Genomic DNA, 16,401 nt, shown 5'->3' on the forward strand with positions numbered 1-16,401 from the left:
ATATAATATTCCTGTCAAAAAGTTAGTTGTTGGTGACGTGTTTGTTTGCATGTGTTCTTGTCCTTTGCGGCAAACATGTAGCCTAAGGAACTGTACTGCAGGTTAATTCAACTGTACATCTTGTATTGAAAATTAAGAAAATGTCTCAATCTAAACATATATATTTTCTTAATATATGTATGCATATCAAATAAATCTTGTTAAAAAAATATTAATAACTCGAACAATGGCATAATCAGTTACATGAAAAATATGAACATAGTGACTAATGGTTAGAGTTGTTTTTCTGGTGCATTGAGATTGCATTCTACAGCAGGAAACAAAGGAGAGAGAGACATTAAAGGAGTATTTCAAGTCAAAAGTAATTGTTATTCCTACCATGGAAAGTCAATGTGAGGCAAGTTTTGAAGTGAACTACTCTTTTAAAGGATCCAAACACTAGTGGTGTAAATGAAATTAATTGCCATGATCCTACGAATGACTAAGGCAGTTTTTAAACTCTGGTCTAGCTCTTCTGTTTTAAATAATGTCTCAGATAGCACAATACTGTAGCCTACCTTCAACATATAAGGGGCAATAAGCGGCCTCATCCGATTTTTATTTGATTGGGAGGAGTCAAAACACCAGAAGTCTATATGCTGATAGCAAAATAACTGAAAAGGAACAGTAAAAGAACTGTGATGTGATTTTAATTAAAAGCTTTTCCATGCTTTATGCACCCAATTTGCTTGTAACAATGAACAGAATGTATTGAGTTGTTTGCATATTAAGCCCACATTATTATTCCTGAAAAGCACAGGGATATTTTCATCCCATCAGACAGATAGATAGATATATCATGTAACATAACTGCTGTAGAGTCTGGGTTGATCATGCATTGATTGCATTGATACAATTGTTTCACCAAAAGTAGCTATTTTGAGGAGCCTACAGAAAATGATCACACGGTACCGAAGAGTATGCTACACTGGCATTAACAGTCAAATACTTCAAATGAAAGCAATGAAAAGCGAACGGACTTTTTTACACCAAAATCGTACTGTGGACATAAGGTGGACAGACTGCCTCGGCTTTCTCTTGTCATAGGACAATGGTTAAGACCTTACAGGGATAACACACAAAAAAATCATTCATCGCTCACCATCAAACCCTGTAGGACTGTCTTTCTTCTGCAGAATACAGCAGATGATATGTTGAATGTTACACCGTGTACACCAGACGCGGCGCGATACAATGCGACGTGACAAAAGAAAATGTAACGCATTAGAACCATTATATTTAACCAAACAACAAAACCACGAAGGCATGGTTTGAATGAAATGACTGTAAATAAAGTATGACAGAATTTTTCTTTTTGGGTGAACTATCCCTTAAGAAGTATTGCGTTTTGGTCGAATATTTGCCTAATTATGTTAACGTTACCTCTCCTCATTAACCATTGTTTTAATAAAGCAACGTTAAAAGTGTAACTGTAGAAACCATTTTTATTTGTACTGGTTTTACGAATGATAGCCAAATGTACAGGCTAATGGATAATCGTCGTTTAAAAATCAGCTGAGGTTAGGTTACCGCAAAAACACATAGACCATTGCCAATACGTTGACTCCACTAATCACGTCTCGTCGTACTCCAAGCGGTTCCATAGTGTAGTGGTTATCACGTCTGCTTTACACGCAGAAGGTCCTGGGTTCGAGCCCCAGTGGAACCAAGAATTTTCCTGCAGGCGCGATAAATAACATTTGGCGTCTTAACAACATCGTGGCAACTAACTACCGTCATAATGTTTCCTGTTTGATTACACGTTCAAAATCCGAACAGTATTACCGAACAGTACGAATGAATGACAAGCGCTCGCGCTATTTGACGATATAGGCCGTGGATATGAGCAGATAAAGCCTATCGCGCGACCTCACTACAGTGTGCAGAAGGTGTGTCTGCATCCTGTAAGCAGATATATGAAGAGACTTGTGAAAGTCTAAATGAACACATCAACCATATTTGTGGCATTTGTTGGAATAATGAGGCAGAATGCCACGCCGTTGACCAAACTGTAAATAAAATAGTTAATGACGGTGAACATGGTAGCGGAGGCAACAACGACGAGGTCAAAATTAAGGTTTGTGCGACCCCTACTGTCAACTTTAATATATGCCGACGCAACATATTCTGGTTAATCACGTATGCCCATACAGCAATCAGTGACAGTAGACTGTAGTTAAAACAGATTTATTCAGTTATATGTGTTTATTTATCTTCTTTTTCAGCAAAGCAAATAACACTGTTACCGTTTTTCAATGCTTTTTGTGTATTAACAGCTGATTTATTTCTGACTGCACATGTCCGTGCTTGCTCATATGTGCAACCATGCATCTCATTTGGACAGTTTTGCAATTGAGAAAACATGACCATTAATTGTCATGGATCATATGACATTCTGATTAGGTCAGAACGCACATTTATTTATTGTATATATATTTGAAGCTGTAAATGTGTATTAAAGCAATTTTCTCATAATTGAGCAATATCGAGATGAACGTATGGGGCAACATGGGTTAACCTATATTTGTGAGCTTTTTAGTACATTATGATATGTCATATATTTTTTTAAATGTCCACTCACCATAGTGATAAGAAAATAAGGTGTTCAAGAGCCAATTCTGATAGTATTCGTGTTTTCTATATTATTTAAAGAAATTGACCTTCACAGAAAATGAGACTCCTTTCCTTAAATTGGTTTCATTATAGGCAGCGAAAATTTGCCTTTTAATATAATTGAAATATCTTTATTTTATATCACTGTTGGAGCTGTCCAAGGTTCTAAATGAACAAATATTACTTGATCTAAAATATATGTAAACAATAAACAACACAACCAAAATAACATTACCATGCTCTTGGTCTTGTTTCTGTTTCCTTTTAACTACACAAATGTGCAAAACCACATTAAACCACATGACAATTAGAGGCTGATAGATTCCTACAAAAGAATAAAGTCAAACTTAAATAAAAAACTTAAATGACACAGAAAATAAGAACATCCTGAGATAAATATGATTACATAACACTTTTAAAGACAAAGTTGTTACACAGCTGATTTGTTTAGGGCTGGATGTAGAACATCCTGAATGATTGTCTAATGTGTACGATATTCTTATAGATATGAACTGTTCATGCACAGATTCGATTTATGTACAGTATTAGTTATCAAGACTGTTTCGCGGCCTTAAATTGCTGTGGTAATACATTTGTCTTACAACATCCAGTGAATAATGTTTCTTTTAAAGCTATAGGTAATGCACTATATTCAAAGTCTTATAGCCTGTTCATTTAAATAATTAGAAATTCACCTATCCTGATATCATTGTAAATGTGACCTATTTAGCTCACATCAGAAATGACCAAACAAATCTTTCCCTAGCTCAAAGTCTGCAACACAGCAATGCAAATCAGCGCATTAGAAGTTCGGTGGTTGATGAATGAGGGGTTGTATTATTTCCTAAAATTGTTTATTGTGATCACTACGTTGATTACGAAATTGTTTGCCATTTCAAAAGCTAAAATGTCTATAGATCAAAACCCTGTAAAATGATGTCACATTTTTTATATACATAAATGAAAATTCCAGGAAATGCTTAGGTTAGAAAATTAAGAGCTAAATTATTGGATTTATATAGTTTGTTCAAGTATAAACTTGTAATAAACCAAAATATATTAGTTGTTATTTACTTAACATTATTATTTCTTATTGTTTCATTATTGTACTCCTGGTCGATTGGTATACCATTGTGAAGAAGAGCAGTGCATACTGTGCACAAACTAACGCTTGTGTTCTAGAAAATACAGAAAGTCGAACGAGTAGACGGTGAGTTCATTTCTACAGATCGTGGAGAAAGTATTTCACGTGTGTAGTGACTTTTATTTTGAAGGCCCGTGTGCCGCCGATTTGTATTTTTTCTTACGGTTTCCGGATTCACAGCGGTCTGTGTGGATTATTTTGTCGTGTTCATTGTGACTGGATTATTAAAGTTATGGCGAGTTTAGCAGCCGCGGCTGCAGCCGCTGCAGCTGCACGGGATCCAGCAGTAGATCGATCTTTGCGTTCAGTCTTCGGTATGAACGAGATGACTCGTTTAGTTTGTGTTTGTTATTCTGTGCTGCATTAGTTGCTAAGCTAAACACACCTAGCATGCAGAAATGTTGATCTAACATCATGATTTGTTTCTCGACAGCCAAATAATCAGTGGTTTGTAATATTTGCATCATGTTCACATTTTCACAACAATCGTCAGCTGGTTTAATGCCCATATGAACACACGAGTTAACAGAAGCTAACAGAAACGCGTGATGCCTTCCTTCATTAAGCATATGGACGGATTAGTGTTGAAGTCTGAGAATAATTTGCAGTAAGAAGTTGATCGTCGTGTAAGTCATTGAATTTAGTTTCTTATTTCTTTATTGTTTTGTTAACAGTGGGAAACATCCCATATGAGGCAACGGAGGAGCAGTTGAAGGACATCTTCTCAGAGGTTGGATTGGTCGTCAGTTTTAGGTTTGTATGGGCAGAAACATGCTGTGGTAATGCAGGGGCTTTCTGGGCTACTGTTACTGTAGGGGGTAAAGTTTCACACATAATTTTGTTAGAAAGATACAAATTAATTTGTGTCATCATTAAGGCCACGTTTACTATGGTTGTTTAGGAATGTAGATTGTGAGATGAGATGGTAAAATGCAGCCAAAATATTGTCTTCTCAGACATTTGGATTGTGTTTATGCCATCAATCTGTGTGTACTGTATAAACTGACGTTCATTCACATAATGTGCTCATGATATTTTCTATAGTACCCCTTAACCTCACATTTGAATCACACAAACCTGTGCATGTACCGGTAACTACATTTAATGGGACTGTTTAGCCAACTTTTTCACTAACGTGTGGATTATGTCATCGGCTGCTGTGTTCGACAGCAGCCACAAAGTTTCTGATGCTTACACAACTTGGTCTAAATTGGTTGCAAAATTATTTTGTATTATTGACCATTTTGCATCTGTTTATAACCATGAAATTCATCACAGATGACTACACGTACAGTTTGTAGCAGACTCTCCTCACACTCAACCCTTGGTTGAAAACCTAGAGCTGATCTAGAGAAAAATCTTTATGCAGGTTGGTGTATGACAGAGAAACGGGTAAGCCGAAGGGTTATGGATTCTGTGAGTACCAGGATCAAGAGACTGCGCTCAGTGCCATGCGTAACCTGAACGGCAGAGAATTCAGTGGAAGGGCTCTCCGTGTTGACAACGCTGCCAGTGAGAAGAATAAAGAGGAGCTGAAAAGTAAGTTTAACTTTTGAAGTATGCCATCCTTCCCAGAGGAAGCTGCTGCTTTTGTTTGATCTCTTTACATCTTGAGAAACGGCAATGACTTCAGGGATGTTGCGCGATGCATGCTCATTTCACAGGTTTGGGAACTGGTGCTCCAATTATTGAGTCCCCTTATGGTGATGGCTGCATACCAGAAGAAGCCCCGGAGTCAATCAGTAGAGCGGTGGCCAGCCTGCCCCCTGAACAGATGTTTGAGCTAATGAAACAGATGAAGGTGAATATTTTTTTCGCAATTGATAAAAGTTCTGTTGTTCAGAGTTAATGGATTTGAAATGGTAAACTAAAAGCAGTATCATTATTCTTGTTTCCCGTACAGCTTTGTGTGCAGAACAGTCCACAGGAAGCTAGGAACATGCTGTTGCAGAATCCTCAGCTAGCTTATGCCCTGCTACAGGCACAGGTCGTCATGAGGATTGTGGACCCTGAAATTGCTCTAGTAAGATCATTAAATGCAGCTGATGGAAAGCGAGTGAAAAATGGAGATTAAAGGGATTGTTCACCAAAAAATGACAATTCTGACATCGTTTTTTCACCCTCTTTTCATTTCTAACCTGTATCATTTTTTCTTCTGCAAAATACAAAAAAAAGATAGTTTGAAAATTGTTGATTACCGACACCCATTCACTTGCATTAGTTTTGTGTCCATACAACACAAGTGAATGGGTGTCGGTGGGAATTTCTTCAAAAGATCTTCTTTTGTGTTCTGCGGAAACGAGAAAGTCAAACAGGTTTGAAATGAAAACGAGGGTGAGTAAATGATGACAATTAAAAAAAATGTAAATTACTTAAAGTGTCTTAAGTATTTCTATGGAACAGAATGAGGATTAATGAACCTGCACACACATTTAAACTGTATTTGAGGTTATGTAAGGTAATCAAGTGATAAATGATCTTTTCTCAGAAAATGCTTCACCGTCCGCCTGTGGTTCAGCCCGTAAACCCAAATTCTCAGCCTGGGGCAGTGCCTATTTCTACCCAGCCCCTGCCTCAGCCCACTGCCCCTGTCTCTCAACCTCAACAGATGGTAAGCACTACAAGTTTCACCCTTTAAAATCCACAAGCCGCTTGTGCTTTTTCCTCACTGACTCTGACAATTCATTTCAAAACATTTTTATTAAAAATTAAATATGTATGTGTTTTAAAGTCAAATATTTACGTTGGAATATGCACAATTTTATGAAACTGGTATTTAAAGGGACGGTTCACCAAAAATAAATTCTGTCATCCTTTACTCACCCTAAAATTACAATGGTAGCCTTAAGTGTTTGCTTTCCTTCATTCCTCAAAAGCTTATTTTGCCTCCAACATAACAAAGATATTATAAAGCAAATTTTTCCTACTATGGTAGTTAATGGTGGCCAATAACTGTTTTCAAGCATTCTTCAAAGAAATATCTTTCTTTGTTTTCATCAGAATTTGGAACAACTTGAGGGTGAGTAAATTGTGGTATACTTTTTGGGTGAACTGTTCCTTTAAGTGTACACCTTCAGATCCAAAGCTTTTAAGATTTTGAGAAACATATGATTTTCTGTGTTTAGTATTAGTAAGTGTTGATTTGTTTTAATGCAAGTCATACACCAGTTATGACAACAAGGCTGTTGTTTTAACTGTTTTTTAAACAGTGTTGTTATTTCGGGGTTAAAGGAATAGTTCACCGAAAACGTTTGTCATTTCAAAACTGTATGGCTTTCTTTCTTCTGCTTAACACAAAGAATATATTTTGAGGAATGTTGTAACCGGACAGCGGTGGTAGCCATTGACTTCTATCGCATGGACACAAAACTAATACAAGTGAACGGCTGCCATCGCTGTCAACAATTTTTCAAAATATCTTCTTTTGTGGTCTTCGGGAGAAAGTCATACAGGTTTGACATGAAAAGGGAGTGAGTATATGATCACAGAATTAAAATTTTTGTGTGAACTATCAAAACCACATTGACACACCCAGACCTTGCCTTATATTTGTATACAGTATTAGCTTATTTAATGGGTGTCTGTTACTATATTGCAGTGTATTGCATCTGAACTCTCTAATCTGGATCTTATCATTTGTATAATTGTGTTTTGTTATAAATGTGAAGGCTCTTTAGATCTTATTGGTAGAAATGCACCGCAGTCTTTCTGTGAATAGGAACTTGTTGTGGATATTGAAGGGTCATGGACAGTTCACTGTGCTAATGAATCATCTGTGATTTACAGCCAGGCATGCATGTGAACGGAGCTCCACAAATGATGCAGCCTCCACAGATGGGAGGTGGAGTACCTGGACCAATGCCAGGACAGGGACCAATGGGACCAGCTGGTAAGCTTAGCTGTCTCTACACTGCTTCTGTGAAGGTGTATCTGTGTCCATAGCTCTTTTCCTCTGGTCCCCTCCCTTACAGGCGGGATGCAGGCTCAGATAGGAATACCACCAGGAGGTCCTGTGCCCATGGATAGGGGACCAGGTACTCACTTTAGGCAGATAGCAGGATCATGTTATTTTAGTAATAGTGTTTGGTTAAATGTGATAGTTGTGTGTGTTTTTTTTTGCATTGCATAGTACATTTACCCAAAAAAACTGCATGATTCCTACTTATTGACTGCATTTCCAAAACCCTCCACAGAGGAGTGCTATTGGCCAACAGCTATTATGAGATATTCCACATTAGGCAATATCTGTATTGTTGTTCATTCTCTTTTCAATTTCATAAGTTACTGAGAGCTTTCTTCTCATCTGCTTTGAAAGGTTTAGTCAATTATGAGTAATCCTGTATAAAATGTCTTATTTCAACCAGTTGTGCTAACATTTAAAGGTGAAATATGTGTTTTCACATGTTGATGCTATATAATAGTGAAGTTACAGTCATAGATATCTGTCTGCAGATGTCACATTCAACCACTCCACTCCAAATTTGTGAACGTGTCTGCCATGTTGGAACTGTCAACCTTTCAGTTGCTCAGTTGATCATCAACTACAATATAAATCAATGAGTTTTACAGCTTCAGGATTTAGAAACAAGAGATTAAATTTCCTGAAGAAATGGGATAATAACCTTTCACAGGTGTTTATTTTACTTAATATTCATATATGCATATAGACACACAGTGTGCTTCTCTTGACTGCTCCATCATGGCGGATGGCTTGCTTATAGCAGCTTATTGGAAAAAGTAGCTAATAAGGCATATATACATCTATTCTAACCAGCTAAACTGGTTTCTTGAAAATTTTTCACTGGTAGAAATTATAACACAAAGTAATGGCAATAGTTGAGCCTGCGTTGTGTGTTTTTCTGGTCATGATTCTCAAACAAACAGCACATTAATTTTCTTTTGGAAGAATTGGTTGTTTTTAGTTTTGTCTGGGTTTAGACCAAGTTTTTAAACCTAAGAAATGACACTTCACCTTTAAATTTTAGCATTAAAATAGCCCCCTTGATCTTTAGATATCACTATTGACACATTTAACAAAAACACACACGCACCACTTTCTTAAAGGAATAGTTCAGCTGAAAATAGAAATTGTGTCTTCATTTATTAACCCTCATGTCATTCCAAACCTTTGGATTATTACTGCTGTGGAACACAAAAGAAGATATGTTGAGATGTCGGTTGTTTGGCCAACACCGTTTTTTCCAAATGGCACCTTTTGTATTGTGCATAAGTCATTTGTATTGGAATGACATAAGGGCGAGTAAATGATGATTATTTTTAACCCATTACCATCAGTACACAAGTCTGTCCCTGGGCAACATCAGTAAGTGCTGCTCTGCACTCAGTTCTCTCTCTTTCTTTTACTCAATGCTGACGTAGGAAACCTTCAGGACTCTCCTGTAGGAGCAGCTGGGCAGGCTGCTATCGAGCGGTCTCCAGGTATCTTGGCTGTACTCTGGTCTGCTCAGAGCAGAACTGTCAACACTGTCGGCCGCTTGACACAACTCTGCAGATCAGTTTAACAGCAGCATGAATTAGTTGTTTTTTTGGTGTTTGCAATGAATAATGATGAAAATGTGGCATGAACTTGACATTGTGGACCCCCACTTGAGAGATTTTGAAATGCTGCAGACATTTGGGGCGGAACAGAAAAACCTTAAACCTGCAGTTTAGACTTATTATATAAAACCTAGTTAAAAACAAAGTAAGGAAATAATAATGAATGATGGTAATTTACCTGCCGAACAAGCACTGTCTGGATTCCTTAAACACTTTTGTTTCGGTTTTATACATTTCTTGTAATGCATCCAAATCTCAAACAATGAAGTTTTGTTATCTGTTGGGATGTGTCAGTGCAGCAGAATAGATCCAAGTATTAATGAGATGTTGAAATCGTCTTGCAGTTATCAGTGTCAGACGAAACAATTTCCTTTTGTTTGTGAAACTGAAGCTTGTTCCAATGTTCTCTTTCCTTGAGGGTCATGGAATTTTTGTATTGTGACATACCTGAAAATCGGTATTCACAATAGCCTTTGGCTGTGTAAATGGTTATACCCAAGTATGCAATGTTTGTCTAATACACTGAGATGTTTTAGTTTTTGTAATCTCTTATGCTGTTTTTCCGTGCACAGTGCCAATTGTAGACCCACGTGCACCAATGCGAGGGGCCCCACAAGGCCCTCAAGGGATCCCACCCAGAGGTCTTCTCGGCGATGGCCCAAACGACCCACGAGGCGGATCATTGGTCAATGTCACTGGAGATGTGGTGGAACCAGGGTAATGCATTCCAAAAACCTTTGTTGTTTTGCCTTTATATAAATATTCTTGGATTGCTTTGCATTGATTGGTTGATTTACTTATAGGCGTGGTTATATTGGAGGTCCTCCGCAACACCAGGGGCCACCTATGCATATGGCACCCCCAGACATGCGTGGCCCTCATGACATGAGGGGAGGACCAATAATGGGAGAGCCTAGAGGCCCTATGATGGAACAGCGTGGCCCACCCATGGAGGCAAGAGGTATTTGAAGACTTACCTGTAGTACAAAAATCCCAAAACAGATTTTTTTTCAGGCTCTGATTTTTAAATCTATTCCTTAAGGTCGTGATCCACGGGCTGTTGATGCTCGAGGTCCGATTTCAGGTCAGAGGGTTCCCATTGCGGCTGGGATGCAAGGTCCTCCCACCCACGGCATGGGACAGAGTGCACCTCCCGCAGCAAGACCAGTAAGATAAAACGTTGCAGGCTTTTGTGTCGTTGAATTCAATTTGCAGTATTTAATTCATTATTTTTGCTCACCTTAATCCTGTTTAATCTTTGTAACAGGCTCCTACATCGGATGTATCATCGCAAGACCACGAGAAGGTACTCTTGTTTTTCCCGTATACTATTGGATAGGTGGTGGTGGGCCGTTCTTTACGTCATAGCCACACACATCATGATATGTCGGATGTACATGTATCCGCGTATGCTCAAAAGAACATGTTGTCATGCTACATGTTGTATGGATTTCTCCACGCTTTAGATGCTAATCTGTCTCTTGTGTGTCTACATTCCCAGGCTGCCTTGATTATGCAGGTCCTGCAACTGACTCCAGAACAGATTGCCATGCTGCCACCAGAACAAAGACAGAGCATTCTCATACTAAAGGAGCAGATTCAAAAGACAGCAGGCGCACCGTGAGAATGTGAGTGTCAGTTTATTTCTTTAGCCAGTTTATTATGATAACAACAGGTAGGTGATTAAAAAGAATGTTGTTTTTTCAGTGGTGTAACAGATGATGACCACGTGATGGATTGATTTGTTAAATTTTGCTCATTTTATTTTAAGCTGTATTATATTTAAAAGCAAGACAAAATATAAAAAGCACTTTCTGCTTATTCAGTTTATGCAACAGGGGAAAAACTGGCTAAATAATAGAAGAAATGCGAAAAGCAATGTTCTGTGTTCGGTCTTCAGCCAAGTATTTAATTTTTATTCGGCTTTGGTCAAGAATTGTAATTTCAGTGAATCCCCAATTTTCTTTGAGAACATGTGAGGAATCTGACTGAACAACTACTTTTTGTCATTCCAGGAATGTACACAACCAAATGGGTAACCATCACCCAGCTCTGCCAGAATCGGACTCCCACAGCTGTAACTTTTTGTTGTTGTCATGTTTTGTTTATACAGTGGTATTTTCATATTTGAAGTAAAAGCAGTTTTGAATAGCAGTGGTACAAAACAAGTTTATTGCAAAACAAAGAATAAATATGTACGTTGATTTTGAAATAAACAACTGAACATTTCATCATTGCAGATGTTTTCTTTTCTGCTCTTATATATACTTTATAAACAAAAGCAAAACGACTTTGAAAAACATGAAATGCAATGGTTTTGTTCTTATGTGATAAGTTTAAGGATTGCACAACCCTACACAAAAGATTGTTGTGAAAACTACTGTAACCGTTTTGCAATTAATACAGAGGAAATGTTTTCCTCCCTTTACTTTGTGCCACGTTTGTTTTAGAACTGGACACATTTGCACAAAGGAGGCATTTTATAGACAATACATACAGGTGTAATTGTAATTTCCGTGAACCTTGGTGATTCATTTCTTACCAGGAACTCCACGCCAAACTTGATAGAGTAAAATGATTGGACTTTTGACTCTGCACTGGAATTTGTCTGTCTGGGCAATAGCATTTAATTTCATTTTTCAGTCCGTCAGTCACACAATAGCATATCATTTAGATATGAAGATTTGAGGAGGAACCCTGTCAGCTGGTGAAATTGGTCTCAAATCAGGGTATTATATTGATACCCTGAGAGTGCACAATCGGAAGAAGTCCTAGAATTCAGTTTCTTTCAAAAGTTCTCTTTGTTAAAGTAAAACTTGATCCTCCGTGGGTCCACGTCGGAATATTTGACACATTTATTCTCCAAGTCCTTTGCTAAGGCTTGTGGGCCACACAAGAATGTTCCAACCACTGACCTGAATATATTTACAATACAGTTTTAGTGTAAGCAGGAGCAAATTTTATACTTAATTTACAACCCAACAAGGAACATTCTTAGAACTTAGATTAACGTTCCCAAAAGTGTTCTTGCTGTAACGTTTAAAGACCATTTCATCAACATTGTCTTAGCTAAATGTTTTAAAACATTTGAATATGATTATTTTCACAATGTAATGGGAATGTTAGCACAACGTTTGTAGAATATTAGCTGGTAAAACTTACGAGGGGTTGTCTTTGCTAACTTCTTCAAATTCCTTATCCCAGTTCGGTCGGCCGTAACGAGTCTTCTGTTTTAGACCAGTGATGATATCTGTATCCTTATCAAAGTGCACCATTGCATGGTCTGCCTGTAAACACAAATTAAATGGCATACGTTCTCATGAGTTCTTGTTTAATTCATATGAACTTGTGTTTAAAATCACAACCGGTCAAATTTCACATACGTGGCTCTGATCCCAGCCGGTTAGGTAGAGTTTGTAGGTAAGGAAGTCTTTCATTCCCCTCTCTTCCATTTCTTTCTCAAGGACCTGGAGAAGATCTGCGAACCACTCAAAAGCGTGCGTCTCTCTACACAACCAGTAGAAGTAAATCTAAACACAATTCATAAAGAGAGAAAGATCTCAGACTTTACGTGCATCAAGCTGACTTAAAATATCTGAGGAGCAATAAGTGCCACTGTACTAAGTTTATGCACCTACACTTACATTTAGCAACGTACAAATTAGGGGAACATCTGAGTTTCAACATTTCTGAAAATCTTACCCTCTTGGTTCGCAGATTGGGGTTGGAGTCTTTAAACTTGTACCAGATGGATTTGAGAATAGATGCAAATGGTGTAACTCCAATCCCAGCACCTACAAGCATGCTGACCTCGTATTTAAACACGTCCTCACTAGCAGTTCCTAATGGGCCATCCACACTAATGCTAAAGCAAACAGTAAATGCCCACATATTAGTTCTCATTTTGAACTACGGTGCCATTTTAGGAAATCCGTTTTTTTATGTATAGTAGATGTATACTGATGTACATAAATACAGGGCAAAGGGTACTTACCTAGGTCCTTGTGCACCCTCTGGTAAATTTTCAACCATCTTGATAAGCTTTTCAGTCCAGTCTCCAGCTAAGCGGATGTGCACACTAAAGAAATCTTCTTCGGGGGCTGATGTCATGGTGAAAGGATGCCACTCTAGCTGGGAGATAGCTGGGCAATTCAGAAAAACGTACTGGCCTACCTCCATCTTGAAACCAGCCTTTACCAACTGAAGTTCTAACACTCTGGATGGGCGGATTACAATCTAGATTGCAAAAAAAGAGTGTCATTACAAATGAGTTGTTATGCTGAATAAATTCTTGGTAATCTCAAAAGTCCCTTGGAAATTTACCTTTCTATAACTGACAGGCTGCGTGTAGCGAATGAAACGTAGTATCCGTTCACAAATGTAGATTATCATTGGTCCAATTACCCACATCCAGGTCTAAAACAGGATTTTGTGATATAAATTCAAAAGAAATATAAGTTTCTTTATTTGTAATCAAGTTCTTAACTCTTACCTGAGGAAACCCTCCTGCAAACTGAGGAATTGGACATTCAGTTATTTTTCCCCAGTTCTCTGGTTGATATTCGCAGAAGGAATGATTGTGCGGCGGGTCTGTAACTTGCTGACTTCGCACAATGCGACTGCATGACAGCAAATAATATACATAATTTTAGTAATCCAGTAAAAACACATATTAAAACTGAGTTTAACCAGAACAAATCTTAAACAATTTGAAACTAATCTTACCCTGCACCATGAAAAACTAAGCCGGCGAAGAAAATAATGAAGAGGTGGTGAGTGTACCAAAAGACTTCAAAGAAACTTCGACGGATGACTTCCATAGATGAAGTGATAATGAGAATGAGGGCGAGAGTAATGATGACTCCTGTGAGACCCGCTATAGTGGTGAATACGAATAGAGTTGGAGTCTGAGGAGTACAAGGAAAGGACAGACCAAATCATTTGAAGTAGGATGAATATTAATGTTAATTTTAACTCAGACTCTTAACTGAGGCCATTCAAGGACTCACAGTAGAAGTAGACCGAATGGGATTTAGGTAGGTGGTATTCAGTTCAGTGGAGTCCCCAAGCATGGACAGATTACCCGCAACAGGTCCATATAGACCCGCTAAACTGTTGCTGTACCATTCAACATTCAGCAAATGAGCAATAGTATGAACGGCTGTGGGAAAAAAGGGTTTTAAGAGGTCACGATCAGTTTTAAACCAAATGCTTGCTGATTTTATAATCTTCGTTTTTAACAAGCAAATCATTAGCTACGTTAAAGGGATAATTCACCCAAAATAAAAAATTCTGTCAGGAATTACTCACTCTCTTATTGTTCCGAACCAGTGTACATTTCTTTGTTTGGTTGAACATAGATAAAAATGATATTTGGAAGAATGCTTGTAACCCAACAGCTCTTGTACCCCATTGACTAGCAAAGTAGGAACAATTACATTGGTAGTCGAAAGTGCTCCAGAACTGTTTGCTTTTCTTCTTTTGTGTTCATCAGAACAAAAACTATGATACTCAATGGGGTCCAAGACTGTATGGTTACAAGTATTCTTCCAAATATCTTTCTCTGTGTTCATCAAATCCAAGAAGATTTGGAATATCTCAAAGATTTTTTTGGGGGGGTGTACTATCCCTTTAAGACATTTCACAATCATTTAATAACTTTTTTTACAGAAAAACTTGAGAGAGTTTATATTAAAGAAAAAAAGGCTGGTTACTAACAGGTGTGATAACATTCACATACTGATAACTGTAACTTAACCTTCGGAATATCCACAGCGATTTCCTTATCAAAGTAGGACAAACATTTGGTTTCATTTACCTGTCATTAGGGCAATCATATAAGCAACCAGCTTGTGGAAAGTTATATTTTTGTCCAGTTGTTTCCTCATAGTTCGTCCGCAGCACTAAAACATTTACATTCATTAAACATCTGTATTCTTGCATTTAAAAGGTAAGTGGTACAAGAGGTCAGCAGTCATACATAAGATGGTGACTCACCATGAAAGAGCCACGGAGCAGAGACAGCAGGTTGCGGCATACTGGAAGCAGAATAAGCATGCAGTTGAAGTTGAGCACAGCAGCAGGAGCTCTGGCCCAGGGCAATGCGGCCTGATAGAGAATACATTAGTGCCTTCTTTAGCTTTATTGTATTTTTTCAACGCATATTTATTTAGTATTCTTTTATCTCTTATTTATTTATATTTACTGTAGTTATTTTATGATTTACATTTTCTTTCTTCAATACATCAAATAATAAACGTTTATCAATATATACGCATTAAAAATTCTACATATTTGGACAAACCCTCTACCATATCGCTTATTGCTCCCCGAACTCTTTGTAAGTCACTTTGGATAAAAGCGTCTGCTAAATGACTAAATGTAAATGTAATAAATAGCTACAATAAAACCATTAGAGACAAATAAATGGAAAAAAGAAAACTTTATGATAGAATAAATGAATAGCTTATTTCCTAAATTAGATAAAAACCATGTTTTTTATTCCAATTAATATCAATCAAACTGCAGTTGGTTTGTTTTAAATTTTGATAACTAACTAACACAATATAAACATGAAAACTGAGTTATCTCATTTTGGAAACAAACACTTTAAATAATCTATAAAACATCAAATATAAAAAACAAACAATATATTATTATTAATATATCACTCACACATATGTTTTTATAAAATGACACTTATTTATCCAATTTTCTCTTATAGACATGCATTTTCTCAAACTTACCCCTAAGAGTTCTTTAGTGTATTCAAATTGTGGTCCCAAATCATATAACATGTAATGGTAAGCAAACAGAAAGATGTTGATGCCCATCCACACCACCTACAAATTCAGGAAGATTAATAACCTGTCAACTTATTTAGCCAACACGTTTGTAATACCCTGAGGAAAAAACTCAATTGCTAAAAGAAATGAGGTCTTCACTATTTTTCACTCACCACTATAAAAGCGCTCAACCCATCATTGATGATCCAGTTGCCCATGTTCACGTTCAACGTGCCGTTTCAGAATAAGCACGAGCTCCGC

General features: G+C 37.5%; 2 protein-coding genes across 5 annotated transcripts; one reads left to right on the top strand and one right to left on the bottom strand.

The window, feature by feature from the left end:
- The first annotated feature begins 3,889 nt into the window (after positions 1–3,889).
- On the top strand, positions 3,890–11,585 carry cstf2 (cleavage stimulation factor, 3' pre-RNA, subunit 2). 3 transcript variants are annotated; one of them, XM_079479675.1, is made up of 15 exons: positions 3,890–4,110; positions 4,471–4,549; positions 5,166–5,335; positions 5,461–5,597; positions 5,700–5,819; positions 6,285–6,407; positions 7,583–7,685; positions 7,768–7,830; positions 9,176–9,235; positions 9,928–10,072; positions 10,159–10,316; positions 10,398–10,522; positions 10,623–10,661; positions 10,857–10,983; positions 11,371–11,585. In XM_079479675.1, the coding sequence occupies exons 1-14, from the start codon at positions 4,029–4,031 to the stop codon at positions 10,977–10,979; spliced, it is 1,527 nt and encodes a 508-aa protein (XP_079335801.1). In that variant the 5' UTR covers positions 3,890–4,028; the 3' UTR covers positions 10,980–10,983; positions 11,371–11,585. The 3 variants fall into 3 exon arrangements, with proteins under 3 accessions (XP_079335801.1, XP_079335802.1, XP_079335803.1); XM_079479676.1 differs by lacking the exon at positions 9,176–9,235 and having other exon boundaries at positions 3,929–4,110; XM_079479677.1 differs by lacking the exons at positions 7,768–7,830; positions 9,176–9,235 and having other exon boundaries at positions 3,931–4,110.
- nox1 (NADPH oxidase 1) lies at positions 11,502–16,401 on the bottom strand. 2 transcript variants are annotated; one of them, XM_079479673.1, is made up of 13 exons: positions 16,314–16,401; positions 16,102–16,197; positions 15,353–15,463; positions 15,174–15,258; positions 14,365–14,516; positions 14,081–14,262; positions 13,848–13,974; positions 13,679–13,771; positions 13,350–13,591; positions 13,058–13,220; positions 12,739–12,885; positions 12,518–12,642; positions 11,502–12,270 (listed from the first exon to the last, which is right to left on the bottom strand). In XM_079479673.1, exons 1-13 carry the CDS (start codon positions 16,356–16,358, stop codon positions 12,144–12,146), a joined length of 1,695 nt encoding a protein of 564 aa, XP_079335799.1. In that variant the 5' UTR covers positions 16,359–16,401; the 3' UTR covers positions 11,502–12,143. The 2 variants fall into 2 exon arrangements, with proteins under 2 accessions (XP_079335799.1, XP_079335800.1); XM_079479674.1 differs by having other exon boundaries at positions 11,506–12,270; positions 15,353–15,393; positions 16,314–16,386.

Source organism: Barbatula barbatula (assembly GCF_947034865.1).
Source record: "Barbatula barbatula genome assembly, chromosome: 18".
Lineage (NCBI taxonomy): Eukaryota > Metazoa > Chordata > Actinopteri > Cypriniformes > Nemacheilidae > Barbatula > Barbatula barbatula.

Excerpts from the sequence above, each read along its gene's own strand:
- cstf2 (XM_079479675.1), top strand. The coding sequence starts at position 4,029 with ATGGCGAGTTTAGCAGCCGCGGCTGCAGCCGCTGCAGCTGCACGGGAT. Across the intron at positions 7,831-9,175 it reads GCCCATGGATAGGGGACCAG|GAAACCTTCAGGACTCTCCT; the intron begins GTACTCACTTTA and ends ATGCTGACGTAG. Across the intron at positions 10,523-10,622 it reads CACCTCCCGCAGCAAGACCA|GCTCCTACATCGGATGTATC; the intron begins GTAAGATAAAAC and ends TCTTTGTAACAG.
- nox1 (XM_079479673.1), bottom strand. The coding sequence starts at position 16,358 with ATGGGCAACTGGATCATCAATGATGGGTTGAGCGCTTTTATAGTG. Across the intron at positions 14,517-15,173 it reads TATGATTGCCCTAATGACAG|CCGTTCATACTATTGCTCAT; the intron begins GTAAATGAAACC and ends TTTTTCCCACAG. Across the intron at positions 12,643-12,738 it reads CCGGCTGGGATCAGAGCCAC|GCAGACCATGCAATGGTGCA; the intron begins GTATGTGAAATT and ends TTGTGTTTACAG.